The 17,698-nt window shown below is 44.5% G+C and overlaps 4 protein-coding genes across 5 annotated transcripts; all 4 read left to right on the forward strand.

Moving 5' to 3' along the window:
- The first annotated feature begins 509 nt into the window (after window positions 1–509).
- clrn2 (clarin 2) lies at window positions 510–2,483 on the forward strand. The gene is made up of 3 exons (XM_031560262.2): window positions 510–984; window positions 1,408–1,587; window positions 1,804–2,483. Exons 1-3 carry the CDS (start codon window positions 732–734, stop codon window positions 2,070–2,072), a joined length of 702 nt encoding a protein of 233 aa, XP_031416122.1. The 5' UTR covers window positions 510–731; the 3' UTR covers window positions 2,073–2,483.
- Window positions 2,484–2,614: 131 nt separating this feature from the next.
- lap3 (leucine aminopeptidase 3) lies at window positions 2,615–6,550 on the forward strand. Its single transcript, XM_012837083.3, has 13 exons — window positions 2,615–2,835; window positions 3,035–3,150; window positions 3,247–3,301; window positions 3,403–3,508; window positions 3,678–3,837; window positions 4,085–4,249; window positions 4,354–4,512; window positions 4,694–4,818; window positions 4,941–5,029; window positions 5,184–5,286; window positions 5,404–5,483; window positions 5,596–5,708; window positions 5,939–6,550. Exons 1-13 carry the CDS (start codon window positions 2,740–2,742, stop codon window positions 6,117–6,119), a joined length of 1,548 nt encoding a protein of 515 aa, XP_012692537.1. The 5' UTR covers window positions 2,615–2,739; the 3' UTR covers window positions 6,120–6,550.
- A 1,271-nt stretch (window positions 6,551–7,821) lies between these two features.
- med28 (mediator complex subunit 28) lies at window positions 7,822–9,640 on the forward strand. The gene is made up of 4 exons (XM_012836938.3): window positions 7,822–8,057; window positions 8,552–8,618; window positions 8,767–8,879; window positions 9,084–9,640. Exons 1-4 carry the CDS (start codon window positions 7,893–7,895, stop codon window positions 9,279–9,281), a joined length of 543 nt encoding a protein of 180 aa, XP_012692392.1. The 5' UTR covers window positions 7,822–7,892; the 3' UTR covers window positions 9,282–9,640.
- A 2,091-nt stretch (window positions 9,641–11,731) lies between these two features.
- LOC105908485 (serine/threonine-protein kinase haspin-like) lies at window positions 11,732–17,670 on the forward strand. 2 transcript variants are annotated; one of them, XM_031559355.1, is made up of 12 exons: window positions 11,765–11,804; window positions 12,680–13,187; window positions 13,661–13,820; window positions 14,055–14,197; window positions 14,594–14,679; window positions 14,817–14,879; window positions 15,149–15,240; window positions 15,618–15,697; window positions 16,205–16,293; window positions 16,486–16,618; window positions 16,853–16,955; window positions 17,250–17,670. In XM_031559355.1, the coding sequence occupies exons 3-10, from the start codon at window positions 13,667–13,669 to the stop codon at window positions 16,559–16,561; spliced, it is 783 nt and encodes a 260-aa protein (XP_031415215.1). In that variant the 5' UTR covers window positions 11,765–11,804; window positions 12,680–13,187; window positions 13,661–13,666; the 3' UTR covers window positions 16,562–16,618; window positions 16,853–16,955; window positions 17,250–17,670. The 2 variants fall into 2 exon arrangements, with proteins under 2 accessions (XP_031415214.1, XP_031415215.1); XM_031559354.2 differs by having other exon boundaries at window positions 11,732–13,187.
- The last annotated feature ends 28 nt before the right edge of the window (window positions 17,671–17,698 follow it).

Below are 17,698 nucleotides of genomic sequence, written 5' to 3' on the forward strand. Positions count from 1 at the left end.
CGTAGAGCCTCATGGAAAGGCCATATTTTATCCCTGCTGCAGTGATTCTCTTGAAGCCTATTCGTCTGGTAATGGATATATTGACTCCTTAATTAATACAATCCTGACACAGTCGGTATGCCCCTAAACGAGCCAATGCTCCATGACCCGTGAAAATTAGTCAAGGCTGAAACGACATTTCGGTCAGAGAGGGAGGGCAGGCTGACATATAGTTGCTGTCTGCACAGTGCTATAACACACTACAGCTGAACAGAGCACAAACCTGTGATTGTTGCCTTTGGTATTTCAAGTGAATTGCATTGCATCGTAATTAAATGACACAAAGCCTGTATGGAGCATAGAGTATTGCTGATTAAGGGATGAGGTCGGGTGAGCATAAGCAATTAAAGTCCCTGACAGGGAACCCTAGCGCAAGCATGCAGATAAGGTTTCCTGCGCGGGTAAAAAAGATCCGCGCAACCGCCTTATAGTATTTCCACTCGTTTCTTGTGACCATCGCGCATGCCTTTAGATGGAGGTATTTGAACACAGGTTATGGCGCTTATTTTCTCACTGGACACTACTGTACTATTGCAAGGTATGTTGCTATGAATATGGATTTAGGGATGCCTATTGATTCTCAGTGCACACTCTTAAACGTAGGCCTAACTCACATAGACTGGTTAGTGCGCGACGGACTCATGTTACTCGACTAAGCTGGATGGGACAGGCCGCCCGTAGTAGGCACTGAGATGCCGAGTCTGTGGAAGAAGATAGTGTTCTCGTTTGGCTCGATCCTCTGCATTACCTCTGCCGCGGTCTTGGTAGTAGCTCTGGCAAGTGAAAGCTGGGTGACTGGGACCATTCTTTGCAAGACTGGAGTGGACCTGGTCAATGCTTCAAGTCCAGAGCTGGTGCAGTTTACCGGAGACATTTATTTTGGTCTCTTCCAGGGAGGGAAAACAAGGAAGTGCGGCCTAGGGATCCGGCGATCGAAAATCTACAGTGAGTGTTTTGATTGATAGTTAAGTTACAGATTCATGTCTCTAAATGTAGGCCTAATTTAATTTACTGTGTATTTCAGTTTAGCTTTTTTCCCGAGTAGGGTCTCGTGTGTCTATGTGTTTTATAACCTACACGTTATTATTACTGCCAGCTTTGTAACTTCACAGATCAACATGACAGGTCACAAAAAAGCAAGTTGCAGAATGGACACTGTACAAAGCCACATTCCTTTATTGTTTAGTGCTGTTTAGTGACCCTTTAGGGCTTTCACAATAAGACACTTATTTGGTCCTTTGCTGTTCCTTCCCTGTTATCCTGGTAAGAGTTTTGTTTTTTGAACCTAGGCAATTATCTAGATTGTGTTGTAAATATCAGCAACCTTGTTTTCTAATATACTGTTTATTTTCATTTTTTATCTTCTAGTTTTCCCCAGACTTGTGAAGACACTGAATGAAGGACTTCATGCAATTGTCATTCTGTTCATATTTGTTGCCATAGGTTTTGCTTTTGTCAGTTTAGCATTCTGTATTTACAATGCTAGGAAAGTGCCATACCAGTCTGTTAAAGGACCACTTGGACTGTACCTCTGGAACTTTATCGCAGGTTCGTTGTGTTTACCACATGGTTTATTTTAATGAAAGGTCAGCATCTTTCAAATAAGCAGTTTCTTTATCTCTAGAATACGGAACTTAAGTTTGTAGTACATAATACAGGTGATCTCTCTCTCTCTCTCTCTCTCTCTCTCTCTTTCTCTCTCTCTCTCTCTCTCTCTCTCTGGCACTCTCGTTCTCACTTGCACTCTCACTCTGTCCCTCTCAGGTCTATTTGGGTCATTGGCATCCCTTTGTTTCCTAGCATCAGTGTGTCACCACAACCTGACAGAAAGAGTGGCCAACTACAAAGAGAGCTTCTTCCAGTTTGTGGTTCTGGAGGAGGACTTTGGGTTCTCCTTCTGGTTGTGTGTGGCCAGTGTTGCTTTGCATGGCGCCAATATCATTGTAGTGGCCATGAGTAAGATTCACCTACCCAAAATACAGAGCAAGAAACCCGAAGAACCTACAGTAACAGCAGATGACCTGCTATACTGAACAATGGTATGAAAACAATGTGTTAGCTGTACAAAATGTAAATAAACCCTGACATAAGCGTTTCACATGTATTTCAAATGTATAATTCGCCATAGTCTATGCAGGCCTATGAGTTGTGTGCCACTAGGATAGTTGCATCACAGTAGCCAAAATGTATAAAAAGAAGGCTTACATTGAGTTTGGTAGGATAGCCTATATTTATCGATATATTTATGGAGCCGGGAAAAATATCTATTTAAAAAAAAAAAAAAAACTTTTTTATCAACGTCTGCATTTTTCAAACAATATGGCCTAGCCCTAGCCTAACACCTAATATCAATGGGACATGGTATAATCAGGTAGGCTTAATTTAGCTATTTCTCATTTTAATTTAGCCGTGTTATTTGTCACAGCGAAAGGACAGATCAGAGAATTGAAGCAAATATTACGCCTGTTGTAGGCGGAATATTCGCTCATCAGTCAGCAAAACCTCGCCTAACCAGTTCGTGGCGCTGGTGCATAACTCGTACTCGCGTCCTTGCTTTACAAAGACGTAATAAACATGCGACACATTGAGGTCGGATGCTGGTCAGATGTCAACCTTCTACATTGAACACATGTAACTCATTGATATATTTGGCCCTATATTCTAAGATCATATTTAGCGCGGTCTCGACTGGAGTGGAGAATGTTTTTACCTGGCAGACAAGTGTTGCAGTCTGCTCTAAGGAGACACAACTGTCGATTATTCTCAGCAACACAGAGCTGCAGGAATGCTAGAAAAGTAAGTTCACGCTAACGTCAAGTTTCGTAACTGAACCAGCCTATCCAGACAAAAGCGTTGTGTCAAAGTGAAGTCAATCGTTCATCAAAGCTAAAGAACACTGAATATGTCTTGTCCAGGTTTGAACAAACTTATCTTATGTCCTTAAATATGTCGTGGAGCTTATTCGAATTCAAGTTCGTGTATTGTGGTGTTCTAGGGACTGGTTTTGGGAGTTTATGAAAAGGAGCAGAATGGTGACAGCGCACGTTTCACGGAGGCTGGTGCAGCATTCGATAGTTACCTATCGGGGAAGTTGAGTGAGATGCTCTCAATGTAAGGTTTACTAGATGACAGCCAACACATAAAGTAAAGTATGATATATATTGTAAATATGACAGAGGCTAATGAAACAACATTTCTAATGCTCAGATCTGGGCCCCCCGTCAAGAAAGGCAAGAGCCGCGTATTTTATGGTCTACATGAGGTAGGCAAATTGTTTAAATGTTGTATTCATTGTATTTTAAACTGTATAACGAATATGTAGACCACATGATTTAAACAGTAGCTCTTCTGTCTTGGCTTGAGGACTTCTCGAGTGTGGTAGTTGTGGGCCTTGGGAAGGGCTCAGACGGGGTTTGTGGAAAAGAAAACTGGGACAGCTGCAAGGAGAACATCAGAGCTGCTGTGTCATGTGAGGCCTTAATACCCTTTGTGTGTGTGGTGTGTGAAGTGGTGTAACATGTTTTGGTATTGTATTGAATTCCGTAGCCTCTGAGTTGCTGATGTGTAAGTGTATTGTGTGTAGTGTAGTGTTTTTATCCTGTGTTCCTGATCCTGTGTTACTACTGGTGTGTGTGTAGCTGGCTGTCGGATTCTGCAGGACCTGGAGGTGCCTGTAGTGGAGGTAGACCCGTGTGGTGATGGGCAGTCAGCAGCAGAAGGGGCCTTGCTTGGCCTCTTTGACTTTGATGAGCACAAGACCAAGAAGAAGTTCAAAGTCACTACTCGGCTACATGGCAGGTAGAGTTGTGACTGGAGTTTAGTTTGTGTGTTCGGATTTTCTTGCGATCCTGAGTTGAAATACTTGATGCTTGCCTTTCAAGGACCTGTTATGATGGATATTTAGCCCAGTTTGTCTCAAATGTATATGATCAGTCTGAATTTTTTTTAGCAGGGCCAACAGAATCAGCACCGATATGACTAGTGATCATCTATTATAATTGAGTTTGTCTAGATAGATTTGACAGTTTTGACAATGTGACCCCAGTTCAGACCTCGCTGCTTGGAAGAAGGGTTTGATCTATGGTGAGGGACAGAACCTGGCCAGATGGCTCATGGAAGCTCCAGCCAATCATGTAACCCCAACAGTATTCGCTGACACCATCGAGCAGAAGCTAGCACCTCATTCAGAGAGAGTGATCGTTCACAAGAGGTACTACTTGCAATCTTCTAACTGGGTTTTTTTTCTCTCTGCCTGCCATTCCTATTACCTGTAGTACTTTCAATCGCGCTCTCTCTCTCGCTCTCTCTGTCTAGATCAAAGCTATGGATAGAGGCGCAGCAGATGGAAGCGTTTCTAAGTGTGTCTAAAGGTTCAGAGGAACCCCCAGTCTTCTTGGAAGTTCATTACAATGGCAACCCAGACCCCGGCAAAGCACCTCTGGTGCTAGTGGGCAAGGGCATCACCTTTGACAGGTAAAGCCCCAAATCAGTGTAATACGCTAGTGCTATTAGTGTAGTGTCATAGCGATATGTGCTCAGAAGTTATACTGGCCACATATATTGAAATTTCTCCCTCAGCTTTGCATGGTAAATAATTATGTTCTTTTTTTTGTGCGTTTCTGTTTCTGTGCTTCTGTGGCACCTCTGCTCTCAGTGGTGGCATCTCACTGAAGCCTCCCTCAGGTATGGATGCCATGAGGGCAGATATGGGCGGGGCTGCCACAGTGTGTTCCGCAATCGTCACGGCAGCAGCTCTGAAGTTGCCAGTCAACATCATAGGTGAGCCACCTTAACCCCTGCTGAAATAGAGGTTCAGTGGTAATACTGTGTGTGGTTGTGATGTAGGCCTATACTGAGGTTGTGATATATAGTAGTGTACTTACTGTGGAGTGCTTTACTAGGTCTTGCTCCTCTGTGTGAGAACATGCCCGGCGGCAACGCCAATAAGCCAGGGGATGTTGTCATAGCAAAGAATGGAAAAACTATCCAGGTATGTTTGCTTTTACATTTATAAGCTAAATGTACTGTCTAGTCATGTTCTTGACCAATATGCATTTGCATTTTTTCATAAATGTACAAGAATTGCCAAAGTGCTTGGTATATATCATGAGTATGTTAAGAGCCTATTTTCTTCTAACCCAAAGGTGGACAACACTGATGCAGAGGGCAGACTCATTCTCGCTGATGCACTTTGTTACGCTCACGGCTTCGACCCTAAAGCCATAGTAAATGCTGCTACATTAACAGGTATGTGCAGGGACGGGGACCTGCCGTCTTATCCATAGTTGTGCACAGGGTCGGAAGAATGTATGGTCACAGCTTACGTGATTATGTTTTAAATTCCATTCTTGCTCTCTGTCCAAGGGGCCATGGATGTAGCGCTAGGTTCAGCAGCTGCAGGGGTGTTTACAAATTCTGACTGGCTATGGGGACAGTTACATAAGGTAGAGTCTCGTGAGGCCACACATTTTCTGCATTTGCCACACAAGCACAATAAGCACTCACATACTCACGGACCCACGTGTTTCAATCTGTTTTTTACATGATTTGTTTCAGGCAAGTGTCATCACAGGTGACAGGGTTTGGAGGATGCCTCTCTTTCAGCACTACAGCAGACAGGTGACGGATTGCCAATTGGCTGACCTCAATAACATTGGAAAATACAGCCGGTTAGTGATTTCTTTCGGTTGGGTCTCACACGCACAGACGCACACTCTTAGTGATCACTGTCCTGCCTTATTGAACTTTGCCATATCATTTATTTTTTGCAGCTACTGTATCTTGATATGAAAACATATTTACAACATAGTTTGAGTTAAAATAGAACGACTCCAGTTCTGTATATACTGCAGACTTATACACTTTATCCCAGTTCTCATATTGCCATTCCTCTTCTCAGGTCTGGTGGAGCTTGCACAGCTGCAGCATTCCTCAGGGAGTTTGTGACTGCAGACCACTGGGCCCATCTGGACATTGCTGGGGTGATGTCCAATAAGGACGAGGTGCCGTACCTGCGTAAGGGGATGTCTGGCCGACCCACCCGCACGTTGGTGGAGTTTGCAGCTGGTCTTGCCTCTTAAGCCTGATGAGGCCACAGTGACTTCTATGTAGTCCCAAGATTTCAAACTCAGTGAAGTACATCTGGTGACAAAAGTGACTTGATTGTGTCGAATGGACGCATGGCCCTGGATTGAATTTACCGGTCTATGCTGACCTCAGTAAAGACGAAATGTGTTAGAATCATGCTGTTTCATCCAGTTGTCATCATAGTTCTTAACTGTTTTGGAATGCCATTGTATACGACGGTTATGATATATGTAAGGGATAATGTAAAGGCCGGCGGCCATTATCGAAAAATAAATCCTGATGGGACGAACAGGACCCGACTATTTATTTTCCGATAATGACCGCCAGACTATACATTATAACTTACTTAGTGAATGAGCAACTGAGTGTGATTGTTAAGTAAAATAAAAATGAGGGACAAGGGCCTTCATTCTGTAATCCAGAACTGACGATTCTGATTCATCTGAGTTTATATATCAACATAGCACACAAGTTCTGATCAACAGCATACAAATGTGAAAACATCTTAATAAATGTGTACAGAGTTTATAAAATGGAAAATATTATCGATTCTTTAAACTACCGTGGAGGATTAACTTATATATATACACTGCTCAAAAATATTAAAGGAACATCAGAGTATGGCATAACATCAGGGTATGGCATAAATTGCACTTCTCTGATAATGATCTGGTCAGTTAAGTAGCAGAGGGGGTTGTTAATCAGTTTCAGCTACATTGGTGTTGATGGAATTAATAACGGGTGCACTAGAGGGGCAACAATGAGACGACCCCCAAAACAGGACTGGTTTTGCATGTGGAGGCCATTTCAAGTTTCTCCCTTTTAAGTTTCTCCCTTTTGATCTCTTTGACTGGTTTTCCACTAGTGTTGGCTTTAGCTAGAGTCATTATCACTACTGGAAGCATGAGGCGATTTCTTAACCCTACAGAAGTTGCACAGATTGTCCAACTCCTCCAGGATGGCACATCCACGCGTGCCATTACAAGGAGATTTGATGTGTCTCCCAGCAGAATCTCCAGAACATGGAGGAGATTCCAGGAGACAGGCAGTTACTCTAAGAGAGCTGGACAGGGCCGTAGAACGTTCCTCCTGATGCACGACAATGCCCGGCCTCATGTGGCAAGAGTATGCAGGTAGTACCTGGAGGATGAAGGAATTGATACAATTGAATGGCCCTCATGATCACCTGACCTAAACCTGATAGAACACCTCTGGGACATTATGTTTTCGGTCCATCAGATGCCGTCAGCTTGCTCCTCAGACTTTACAGGAGCTCACTGATGCCTTTAGACAGATCTGGGAGGACATCCCACAAGACACCATCCTCTCATTTGGAGAATGCCGCGACGTTGTCAAGCATGCATACAAGCACGTGGGGGCCACACAAGATATTGAGAAGCATTTTGAGTTGCAGAAATTTAATTTTGGCAAAATGAACTAGCCTGCCACATAATTTTTTCACTTTGATTTTCGGGGTGTCTATAAAATTAAGCCCGCTGTAGGCTGAAAACTTTAATTTCCATCAAAAGATGTTGCATCCTTTCGTTCCTAAGACATTAAACTGTCCATATCAGTATAGATATCCAACATAATTTTTTTTCACATTGAGATCTGATCTTTCAAAGTGGTCATTTAATTTTTTTGAGCAGTGTATATATTGTATATATATCAGTTGGAACTCCATAATGGTAGGGGGCGATACTGGTTTGAGACATTGTTTTGCTATAACCCCACACTCATCATCCAGCCGCCCTCGGTCAACAGTCATGGCTTCATCCATGAGTGGTATGTTTCTGGGCCAACAACAGTCCGCACCACATCCCTCTGGAGGCCCCGGTGGTCCTGGACAGCCTGGTATGCTTTCGGGACCTCCCGGTGCCAGGGGATCAAATAGCAATACTTTGGTTGACGATCTAGAGGCGGCTTTCGAGGTGCGTACACTTGCTACATTGTTAGCCAGTTCTGGTAGTGTGCTCACACTGCTAACAGTAGCTAGCTAACGTTACTGATACGAACTTATTGAACGTTTGTGCGTAAGTAGTGTAGTATTGTTTTGTGAATTGCATTGTATTTTCACTTGATAGTTGGTATTCTGACTGCAATAGCTAGCACACAGAGCGAAATAAAGGAGGAAGCATGACGCTCCACCATCGGAACCTGTAGTCAACACTCTAGTTCATCTAACTCTTAGCTAGTCCTTAACTCGCACTTATAGTAGTTACATTCTTGCACTTTTTTAAAATGTAAAGTAGTATTTATTGTTACACTAGGTCTATTGCTCGTAGCTTGATTGTTCTCTCCTTTGTACGTCGCTTTGGATAAAAGCGTCTACTAAATGACTAAATGTAACTAGCTGGCGGATAAGTTTCACAGTAACATATTACCGAAGTCCTATTGACGTCTCTGATAAAACTGTATTTTACAGGCAGGCTTTGCTTCTCTCGTGAGTCAAGACTACGTGAACGGAACCGATCAGGAGGAAATTCGAACAGGTGAGTTGACAGTCTGACACAAAGGTAAACGCATCACCATTAGCTGTCTCCACTCTTTAGCACCCTTCCCTCCTGTATTACTTCCTCCTTGAAGTGTCATAATTCCACGTTTTCAAATTCTTTCGATTAATTGTATGTTTTTGTTTAGGTGTTGACCAGTGTGTGCAGAAGTTCTTGGATGTCGCCAGACAGACGGAATGCTTCTTTCTGCAGAAAAGGCTGCAGCTATCTATACAGAAACCTGAACAAGTGGAGAAAGAGGTAAGATGATATTCTTGTTTCTTTCTATCAACAATCGGCAAATGAAGCTTACGGTTTGACTATTTGACATTGTAATTCATTAAAACACCGCTAGAAATGTAGCTTCACCAGTAACAATGTGATCGAACTGGCATTAAACAAAAAATGTTTTTAGTATAAATTGAGGATTAACTAATTTGTTATGATTCTTTACCTCTGGAACAGGACATATCAGAACTGCGCAACGAGCTCCAGCGAAAAGAGCTGCTCATCCAGAAGCACTTGACCAAAATCCACAACTGGCAGCAGGTCCTGGAAGATATCAACGTCCAGCACAAGCGTCCAACAGAGCTGCCCCAGGGCCCGCTGGCCTTTCTTGAGCAAGCCTCAGCCAACATTCCTGCCCCCATGAAACCAAACTGAGGCACACCATTTAGTATTGGACTGTGTTACATTCTGACATGAATGCTAGAAAACATCAACGATGTCAGAGTACCCTATAAAGGTCAACTCTGATGTAGTGATTCGAAGTCGGATAAAGTCGGGTTGGTGGCATTGAATTGTCAATAGCCTACTGATAGTTGGGTGTCCTATTCATCCTCAGTTTTGGTTGGAGATGTCATATGCCTAGGGGGCTAGTGTTGGATTATGTATTATACAAGTATGGGGAGATACATTTCTGAAAGTAAACGTGGTTAAGTGTTCATCTTCACAGCTTTGTAAATATTGGTCATCCTGTTTTGTATTTTTCCATAATAAATGTCTTTCTTTAAGAGTGTAAATGCAGTTGTGTTTGCCACCCTTTGATTTGCATTAGATTACGACATTGTACAAGCAGCTAACCTTATGTAACACTTACATTACAACCTTTGTATCTAAGATCTAATCCAGGGATGTAGATTATTGTTACAATTATAATTAGTGTTTTTAAGTCGCTTTGAAAAGAAGCAGATATAAGGACATAAAAGTGTCTGCTAAATACATACATGCTAGGGCTGCAGGGGGTACGTTGGCCGTTTCTGGTTTATACACAATCAGAACTACGGCCAATCAGGGAGCGTCAACATTTCAAACCAGGGAGCGGGTAGCTGACAATATGACTAACTTAATTATTGTTTGTACCATAGTAAATGTATGAACATATTTGGAGTTAATGTAACTGAAATTCGTCAGAATACATAAATCAAGAAAGTGTCGTATACATGCGACTACAGAAAAAAGGCCTTCTCTAGCACTGATGTGTCGGACCCGTCCATAAATGAGGCGAACGACAGCTCTGTGAAGCTGAAGAAGAGGTACGTAACGTTAGTGTTCCTGGTGCTGCTAAACACAGCAGCATTAACCGATATATACTGTATATTTTTTACATTTAGTCAGTTAAATGTAAAGTGGATTGTTTTGTGTTTGATGGCTCTCTTTTCATCACTAGGAAAAATAAATGATCTGCCAAGAAAACAAGGGTAGCTAAGAAGAAGGCGATGTCAAAGTTGAAAGAGAGGGACAGTGATGAAGAGAACGTATTCCCGACAGATTCTGTAGCCAAAACCACAGTGACAAGGTGATGCATGCACTCATAGTCAAAGAAACACTTGACTGATTGGTGTTATTCGGTTCAGCAGCAGACTGTCAATTGTTTCTTGCCAAAAATGTCATATCTATTGGTAACTTCATGTCTTGTATAATGTACACCAGTCAGGTTAAGAAACCCACCCCGGGTGCCTATGAGGAAGGGGACGGAGAGAAAACTGCTCAGCAGCCAGAGTGAGAATGAGCTGCCCATGGCGGTCACAAGGAGGCAGAAGAAGTCAACACGTCTCCTCAGCACCAGCGAGAGTGAAGAAGATTCTCTAATGAAGAATCCCATGGTCACCTCAGTGCTCCCAAGGCAAAAGACATCTGAGCATAGGCGGAGATCCCGGGGGGGACGTGTCCCCCCCTACCATAATGTTGTCCCCCCCAACAATCATTGAAAACTAAAAACTAAAAATTTTTTTTTTTTTTTTTTTAATAAAAATACGACGACACAAGTGGTGCTAATTATAGACGTAAAAAAAATGTGTTTTTTAAGTGTTGAAAAATCATGTTCCCCCTATTCCTCAAAGTGGTTTGGTTCACATGCTGTTTCCAACGGGCAGGGCTACCGGCAGCTCTGTGTTTCAGTTAATCAGCCCAGTAGCCTACACGGTCAGATTGTCAGACTGTTTCCTCCTCTGTCCCCTGTCGCTGCCGCTATGATACACGATATGTAAAGAGATTTACCTCATTCTCGAACGCAGTAAGAACATGTAAAGAAGAAGTTTTTTTCTAAACTCCATTTACGAAGTTCCAATCGATATGCACAAGTATACATAAGCTTATTAATGGATTGGCATGACAACGTGAACGTTTGCCGATAACACACGCATGCCGGTAATTAACACAGTTAAGATAGCTAGCTAGACAGTCTAGGTCACTGTCCTGTCAGGGCAGGTTCATGCTAGTTAATAAACGTAGGTCTACATCTCAGTGCCTCTCCAGATTTGTTAAATTATCTGAAGTTAAATTAATGTCATCTTTTTCTGCAGTCCATCGACTATGCTGGTATTGTCATATGGAGTGACAGTGGCGTAGGAGGTAGAGAAGTCGTATTGTAATCAAAAGGTTGCTAGTTTGATTCCCTGTTGAGCTGTTTTATAACTTATTTTGAGCATCAAGTTCTCTTGAACTTTGGACATGATTTGTCTGTGAATAGATATTTCGTGTTAGTACATTTAATGCTGTTTAGATAATTCTAAAATGACTTAGAATTTCTGTTTGTAAATGTGATAAGAGAATTCGGTATTTAGCAGTTTATGCTAGCTCTCGTGAAAGCAATTTTTTCATGTCCCCCCCCGGAATTACACTCTGAAATTTGACCATGTATTGTCCCCCCCTACAATGAAATGGGATCTCCGCCCCTGCATCTGAGTAAGGATTTTTATAGACGTTCTCTTTAATTTTTATTTACTTCTGATTTTGTCATTGCAATATTTTTGAATAAATGAATGATAATTTACTTCTGTGTGTATTTGTTTTACAATGTATTTCTCGTTTCTTTTCCTACAAGTTACAAAATGGAAACACCAGTGATCTAACAAATTGTGGTGGTTTGACATTTTTACTGGCAGGTTAGAGAACTCTCCTGATCCTTGCACGAGAGGCAAATATGTAACTGCTCGGAGAAGAGTTTGGTCAGTTAAACTGAGGGGACCAAGTTCAAAGCCACCGGTGTGGATGTTGCTTCATCTGACTGATGTTTCTGGCCATTGTCATTGTACTAATTTAGTTCACCATCCTGCTCCTCCTTAAATCTATCCCAGCTCCAAGAACATGTCATTAAAGTCAGTTGAATTGTAATGCTCTTTACTTGCAAAAGTTCATTCACTTATGCAGAACAGGGACAGGCATGCTCCAGGAAAAGAATTTAGAACCCCATTTTGTGCTTTTACTTTACTGACAAGCTAATCTCTTTCTGGGTGACTATTAATCTGAGGAGGAGTGGATGAACAAGGAAATGTCTTTTTGGTTGAATTATCCTGTTAAGCTCTCTGGGACAGTGCAAGACTCAGTGCTAAGAAAATCCTTAAATTATCATTAGTGAGTAATGTCCCTTCCTTTTGGGTTTTAGAGTCACAAGGGACAAATGTAATGTCCATATAATGTTCAAATGATCATGACATTTGTGTGAAGAGAATACATTGAATAGTTGAGTTTTTCTGGTAATCTGTCTGGTGCTTAGTATACTCATGTTCATGTCTGTCCCCCTGATTTAGCTCCAGGTTCTCCGTTCCACTTTGCCGCAGGACCCCTCCGTCAGCGGTATCCACTTCAAGGTGGTGGAGGTGGAGGTGGTGGTGGTGAGCAGCCTGGCCGAACCATCTAGCCCTCTGAAGCAGCCCAGTCAGCTGGAGGAGCCCCCCAGCAGAGCAGAAGGGATAGGTCAGACTGAAGAGCCCATGCCAGGGTCGCAAGAAGAAGAAGAAGACAAAGAGGCAGCAGGAGGAGACGTGGAAGAAGAGGAAAGATCCAGTAGGGAAGGACAGGAAGCTGCAGCGATGGAGGTGCTGGTGCAGTGGCTGAAGGCCCGCCAGCCCGTCATCCTGCTTGACTCGCTGCGCCTGTCTCCCTTCCTGCTCCGACACCACGGCATCGCGTCCTCGGCTCCAGCCCCTGGGCCTCGGCGCCAACCGCTGGACCAAGAGGGACGTGGCCCAGTGGGAGCGGAACCAGGGACAGCAGACCTCGGCCCGCTCCCGACACGCACACGACTCGCTGGACTTAGGCAGGTCAGCTGTGGCCAAACACGGCAAGGTGAGGTCACTGTTCGAGGGTTTCCTGATGCAGAGAGGTCTTCTTTAGTCTAGGATGTCTCCTGATGTGTAAGCTCCTTTAGGAACGTTAGTTCTTTATGGATTGGCAATAGCACTTTGGCCTCAAGTGTGTTTTTTTTCAGGCAGTTAGATCTTCTGTGTTTTTTGTGTGTGTGTGCGTAAGCGCTTTCAAACTGATGTGCCCTTGTGTGCATGTTTAGTATGTGTGTGTGTGTGTGCGTGCATGTTTAGTGTGTGTGTGTGTGTGTGTGTGTGTGTGTGTGTGTGTGTGTGTGTGTGCGTGAGCGCTTGCAAACTCATGTGCCCTTGTGTGCATGTTTAGTGTGTGTGTGTGTGTATGCGAGTTAGAGAACATTTGCAAGCCATCTCTTCCTCCTAGCGTTTTTTGTAAGGATGTTACATTGGCAATAGAACTCACTCACTCACTCTCTCTCTCTCTCTCTGTGTGTTTAGGAGCCCATGTCCAGCTGGCTGGCACTGCCTATCACGCCAGCGCGTGCGGAGCAGCTGAACATCTCCTCCATCCTGGCCGGCTTCTCCCCAGACACCTCCCTCAGCACACACATGTGGAGCCGGCTCAAAGCGGCCCTCTCTGTCCACAAGAAGAAAACCGGTACTACACCCAGACATGCTCTTCCCGTTCAGTCCTCATACCTCTTTGGACGTGTGTTGCATCCAGATATACAGTGCCTTATGTTCACTGTGCTGTGTTTGTTGATGATAATTCACCGTAGATGATGGTTGATGGGTAGCTGTCCAGTTCCTATTTGAACCTTGTTTAACTGAAGAATTGTGAATATTCAAACTGAAACACTGTGTGTGTGTGTTTGTGTGTGTGTACCTGTAGCATTCATTACTCCCCGGCGTCTTGCCCTGACCGGCATTCAGTCTCCAGCAGTGCAGCGGTTGAATGCCAGTCGGGATATTTTTGCCTCACCGTCCTGCACTTCTTTGCCTCACCTGGTCCAGAGCTCACCCAGCTCCTTTCTGGTGAGTCCTTCATTCACAAGGCAAGTTCACTCGGGCCTGCGTTCACTGTTAGATTTCAGATTCTGTGAGACTGCGTGTGCTACAGTGCAGTTAAAGTTAGCAGTTAAATATTTGTCATAGGCATTTCTGGGTTTTATTGAACCAGGCCTACCATGAAGCATAAATTCAGAGATCCTGGAGATGGGTGTGATTTATGGATTTATCTTTGGATGGATGGCTGTGTTTTTGCTGGCGCTGCTCTACTCTGCGCCGCTATTTCCTCTCTACCTTCTTCTCTCTATCTCTCTCTCTCTCTCTCTTCCCCCTCTCTCTCTCTCATTGTGCATTCTGCTCATATCTCTTCCTCGCCGATGATGCCTTGGTATTGATTGCTCTGTCGCCTTGCGCTGTCTGTAGATTATTCCAGCGGACGGCAAGCAGAAAGTCAATGGAGAGGACCAGAAGAGTTTTGGAGAAATCCTTCATGAAATGATCATCTCCAAGTGCGTTTTAACTCGGCTCCGTTATTTCTACAGTATCGACTTTCATTTTATAGAGAATGTTGTCTTTTTTGGTGTTGGCTCAGTGCTTTGTTGAACTGGGCATTTTTGTGTGTGTGTGTGTGTGTGTCTGTCTACAGGGAGCTGAGTAGCTTGGACCAGAAGGACAACAACAGAACAAACGGTTTCATCAGCCTGAACAAGTGAGTGGGGATCAGCAGTGGGGCCCTTGCTCTTCTCTGTACTATTCTCCCATACGCATACTTACAGTGGTCTGCCCCCCTCTTTCACAGACAACACACTGAGCTCACTCACATGGGTGCATGTGCGTTACGGTGTGTGTTCTCAGCAGTGTCTTCTATTGTGCTGTGTTTTAATCTCTGTGTGTGTGTGTGTGTGTGTGTGCGTGTGTGTGTGTGTGTGTGTGTGTGTGTGTGTGTGTGTGTGTGTGTGCTCTTTCTCTCCGCTGCAGCCTGCGCTGTGTGCAGGGCACGTACCCTTCGCAGTTGCTGAATGCCTGGGACAAGTTTGACAAGCAGCGGGGCTCAGAGAATGACCGGCCAGGTAAGCACCTCCAGGGCCTGATGCCTAGCGTTAGCCCAGGGTTTGCCCTGGGGAACAGACCATCTACTAACTGATGAGGACGAACAGGCCCAGGGCTGCGGTTCCTACAAGCATTGATTGATCCTATGATCATAAAGAGATTCTCTTTCTCTTTGTTGCTATGGGCATCCAATGCTTCTGGGAAACACATGCTGGGTCTACATTTTTACTGATGTGTTTGCTCTGTTCCCATAGAAACATTTGTGGCCTGATTTTGTGGGTTTGTGTGTCTGGCATTTTGATCTTGTTGCTGTTCATGCCAGTGTGTCAGTCTGAATGAGTGTCTAGTACCAGCGATCATAACACGGGGGTTATAACATAAGTTGTTCCTCGTTCAGATTTCTTCGGCGAGGAGCAGTTCTTCCTGGTGCTGGAGTTTGAGTTTGGCGGGAGCGATCTGGAGAACATGAACGGCAAGGTAGAGATGAACACGTCCATGTAGCTGCCATACATTGTTGGAATGATCCTATTTGTATTGTCCGCCTATGGTGGGCTGTGTTCTCTGGGCTGGACAAGCAGCCCAAGTAGAATCATGGCTTTTAAGATGTCTTTGCTCATGACAGTCTACTGCAGCTGAGGTCGGACACACAAATTAGCCTTCCCCGGGTTGTGCTAGTAGCTGACCACCCACGTGTGTGTGTGTGTGTGTGTGTGTGTGTGTGTGTGTGTGTGTGTGTGTGTGTGTGTGTGTGTGTGTGTGTGTGTGTGTGTGTGTGTGTGTGTGTGTGTGTGTGTGTGTGTGTGAGAGAGTTCGAATAGAGGTCCCCAGTGTGATGGACGTGGGCAGCCAGTGTGTCTGCTGCTGACATGTCTGTCAGTCATATGTCGAAGTCTGCTCTAGATCTATGTGCTGTCAGCGGCCTCAACATCAGGATTGCTGTGACACTGTGTGTGTGTGTGTGTGTGTGTGTGTGTGTGTGTGTAGCTGTCCTCTCTGGCTCAGATGAAGAGCATCCTACAGCAAGTGACAGCTGCATTGGCCGTGGATGAGCGGGCCTTGTGTTTTGAGCACAGGTCAGAAAGCATACACATCACGCAAAACATGTCCGTCTACACACACACACACACATGACATACCACAGGCATGCACCCATACATTATTTCCCAGTGAACTCACACATTGCTCTGAAATATGGACCAATCAAACCATACCCTAACCTAACCTATGTCATCTGTACCCTCACTTCCCCTTCTGGTCTTCCATAGGGACCTGCACTGGGGGAATATCCTGGTGAAGACCACGAAGCAGAAGGAATGTAGCTGCATTCTGAACGGCAAATAGAGACCAGAGGGGTGCAGGTCAACATCACTGACTACTCTCTGTCTCGTCTCGAGATAGGTAGGCCACCCGCCTGCCTCAGATGGCTGTTAGTTGTGTGTGTTTGAACATGGGTTGTGTTGGGCTGTGATATTGTGTGTCTTAATTTGCGCAGGCTGTTAAAAACAGACATCTGAGCCTGAGGGAAGCTCTAATCTCTTTTAGGTTGTATAAAGTTTGCAAGATAAGCTGAAATAAATGGGTCATGCCTACACATGCCTTCCCTCTCTCTCTCTCTGCTTCTCCTGCTTTCAGATGGTTTAACAGTGTCCTGTAACATCTCTGCTGATAAAGAGCTGTTCATGGGCCAGGGAGACTACCAGTTTGACATCTACCACAAAATGCGGGAAGAGAACGAGTAAGCACACCTCACTCATTTCCATCCCGCTCCCGCTTGTCGGGTTTCCGTCCCACCGCATTGTTCCCAGTCTCACTCTGAGTCTCCTGCCTACGCTGGCCCTGCTGTCAAAAGCTATTAGGCAATTCCCCTGTGAGTGTGTGCATCCATGTGTGCTGTTGTAATACTTTAATACCAGCATTAATCTCCTCCTCTATTTCCTGCCCCCCCTATCATCACTCTGTGCTAATCACACTCTTGCATGAGCTCTTTCACTATCTCTCCCTCGCCGTTCTCTCTCTCTCTCTCTCGCAGTAATGACTGGAGTGAGTACCACCCCCACACTAATGTGCTGTGGTTGCACTACCTGACAGACAAGCTGCTGGGGATGAAGTATAAGAGCAGAGCTCAGGGATCCCAGGCGAGGGCGCTCAAGAGCATCCTGCGTGCTCTCCACGGGGACCTGCTGGCCGTCCAGTCGGCCACGGACGTGCTTCAGCACAGCAGCCTGTTCCACTGAGGGCACACGGAGCTGCCGGGCGCCTGAAACATTTCGGAAGAAGACAGTCTGTGTTCTACATACTCAGTTTCTCCATGCTGCACTGCTGTTGGCAGGGTGCATTTTACTGCATCTCAGTATATGAACATAAGTGGGTTTGCCAGGACTTACTGAAGCTGTACAGATGTACTTTATACTGACACTTACTGACAATAAATCCATATTAGTGAGAGCCAACAATTATGGAAGAAATTGTGTGTATAAA

This window comes from Clupea harengus, chromosome 22 (genome assembly GCF_900700415.2).
Source record: "Clupea harengus chromosome 22, Ch_v2.0.2, whole genome shotgun sequence".
Lineage (NCBI taxonomy): Eukaryota > Metazoa > Chordata > Actinopteri > Clupeiformes > Clupeidae > Clupea > Clupea harengus.

Excerpts from the sequence above, each read along its gene's own strand:
- lap3 (XM_012837083.3), top strand. The coding sequence starts at position 2,740 with ATGTTTTTACCTGGCAGACAAGTGTTGCAGTCTGCTCTAAGGAGACAC. Across the intron at positions 3,509-3,677 it reads CATCAGAGCTGCTGTGTCAT|CTGGCTGTCGGATTCTGCAG; the intron begins GTGAGGCCTTAA and ends GTGTGTGTGTAG. Across the intron at positions 4,819-4,940 it reads GTTGCCAGTCAACATCATAG|GTCTTGCTCCTCTGTGTGAG; the intron begins GTGAGCCACCTT and ends GTGCTTTACTAG.
- med28 (XM_012836938.3), top strand. The coding sequence starts at position 7,893 with ATGGCTTCATCCATGAGTGGTATGTTTCTGGGCCAACAACAGTCCGCA. Across the intron at positions 8,619-8,766 it reads TCAGGAGGAAATTCGAACAG|GTGTTGACCAGTGTGTGCAG; the intron begins GTGAGTTGACAG and ends GTTTTTGTTTAG. Across the intron at positions 8,880-9,083 it reads CTGAACAAGTGGAGAAAGAG|GACATATCAGAACTGCGCAA; the intron begins GTAAGATGATAT and ends CCTCTGGAACAG.
- LOC105908485 (XM_031559354.2), top strand. The coding sequence starts at position 13,667 with ATGTCCAGCTGGCTGGCACTGCCTATCACGCCAGCGCGTGCGGAGCAG. Across the intron at positions 14,198-14,593 it reads GCTCACCCAGCTCCTTTCTG|ATTATTCCAGCGGACGGCAA; the intron begins GTGAGTCCTTCA and ends CGCTGTCTGTAG. Across the intron at positions 15,698-16,204 it reads TGGAGAACATGAACGGCAAG|CTGTCCTCTCTGGCTCAGAT; the intron begins GTAGAGATGAAC and ends GTGTGTGTGTAG.
- clrn2 (XM_031560262.2), top strand. The coding sequence starts at position 732 with ATGCCGAGTCTGTGGAAGAAGATAGTGTTCTCGTTTGGCTCGATCCTC. Across the intron at positions 985-1,407 it reads CCGGCGATCGAAAATCTACA|TTTTCCCCAGACTTGTGAAG; the intron begins GTGAGTGTTTTG and ends TTTATCTTCTAG. Across the intron at positions 1,588-1,803 it reads CCTCTGGAACTTTATCGCAG|GTCTATTTGGGTCATTGGCA; the intron begins GTTCGTTGTGTT and ends TGTCCCTCTCAG.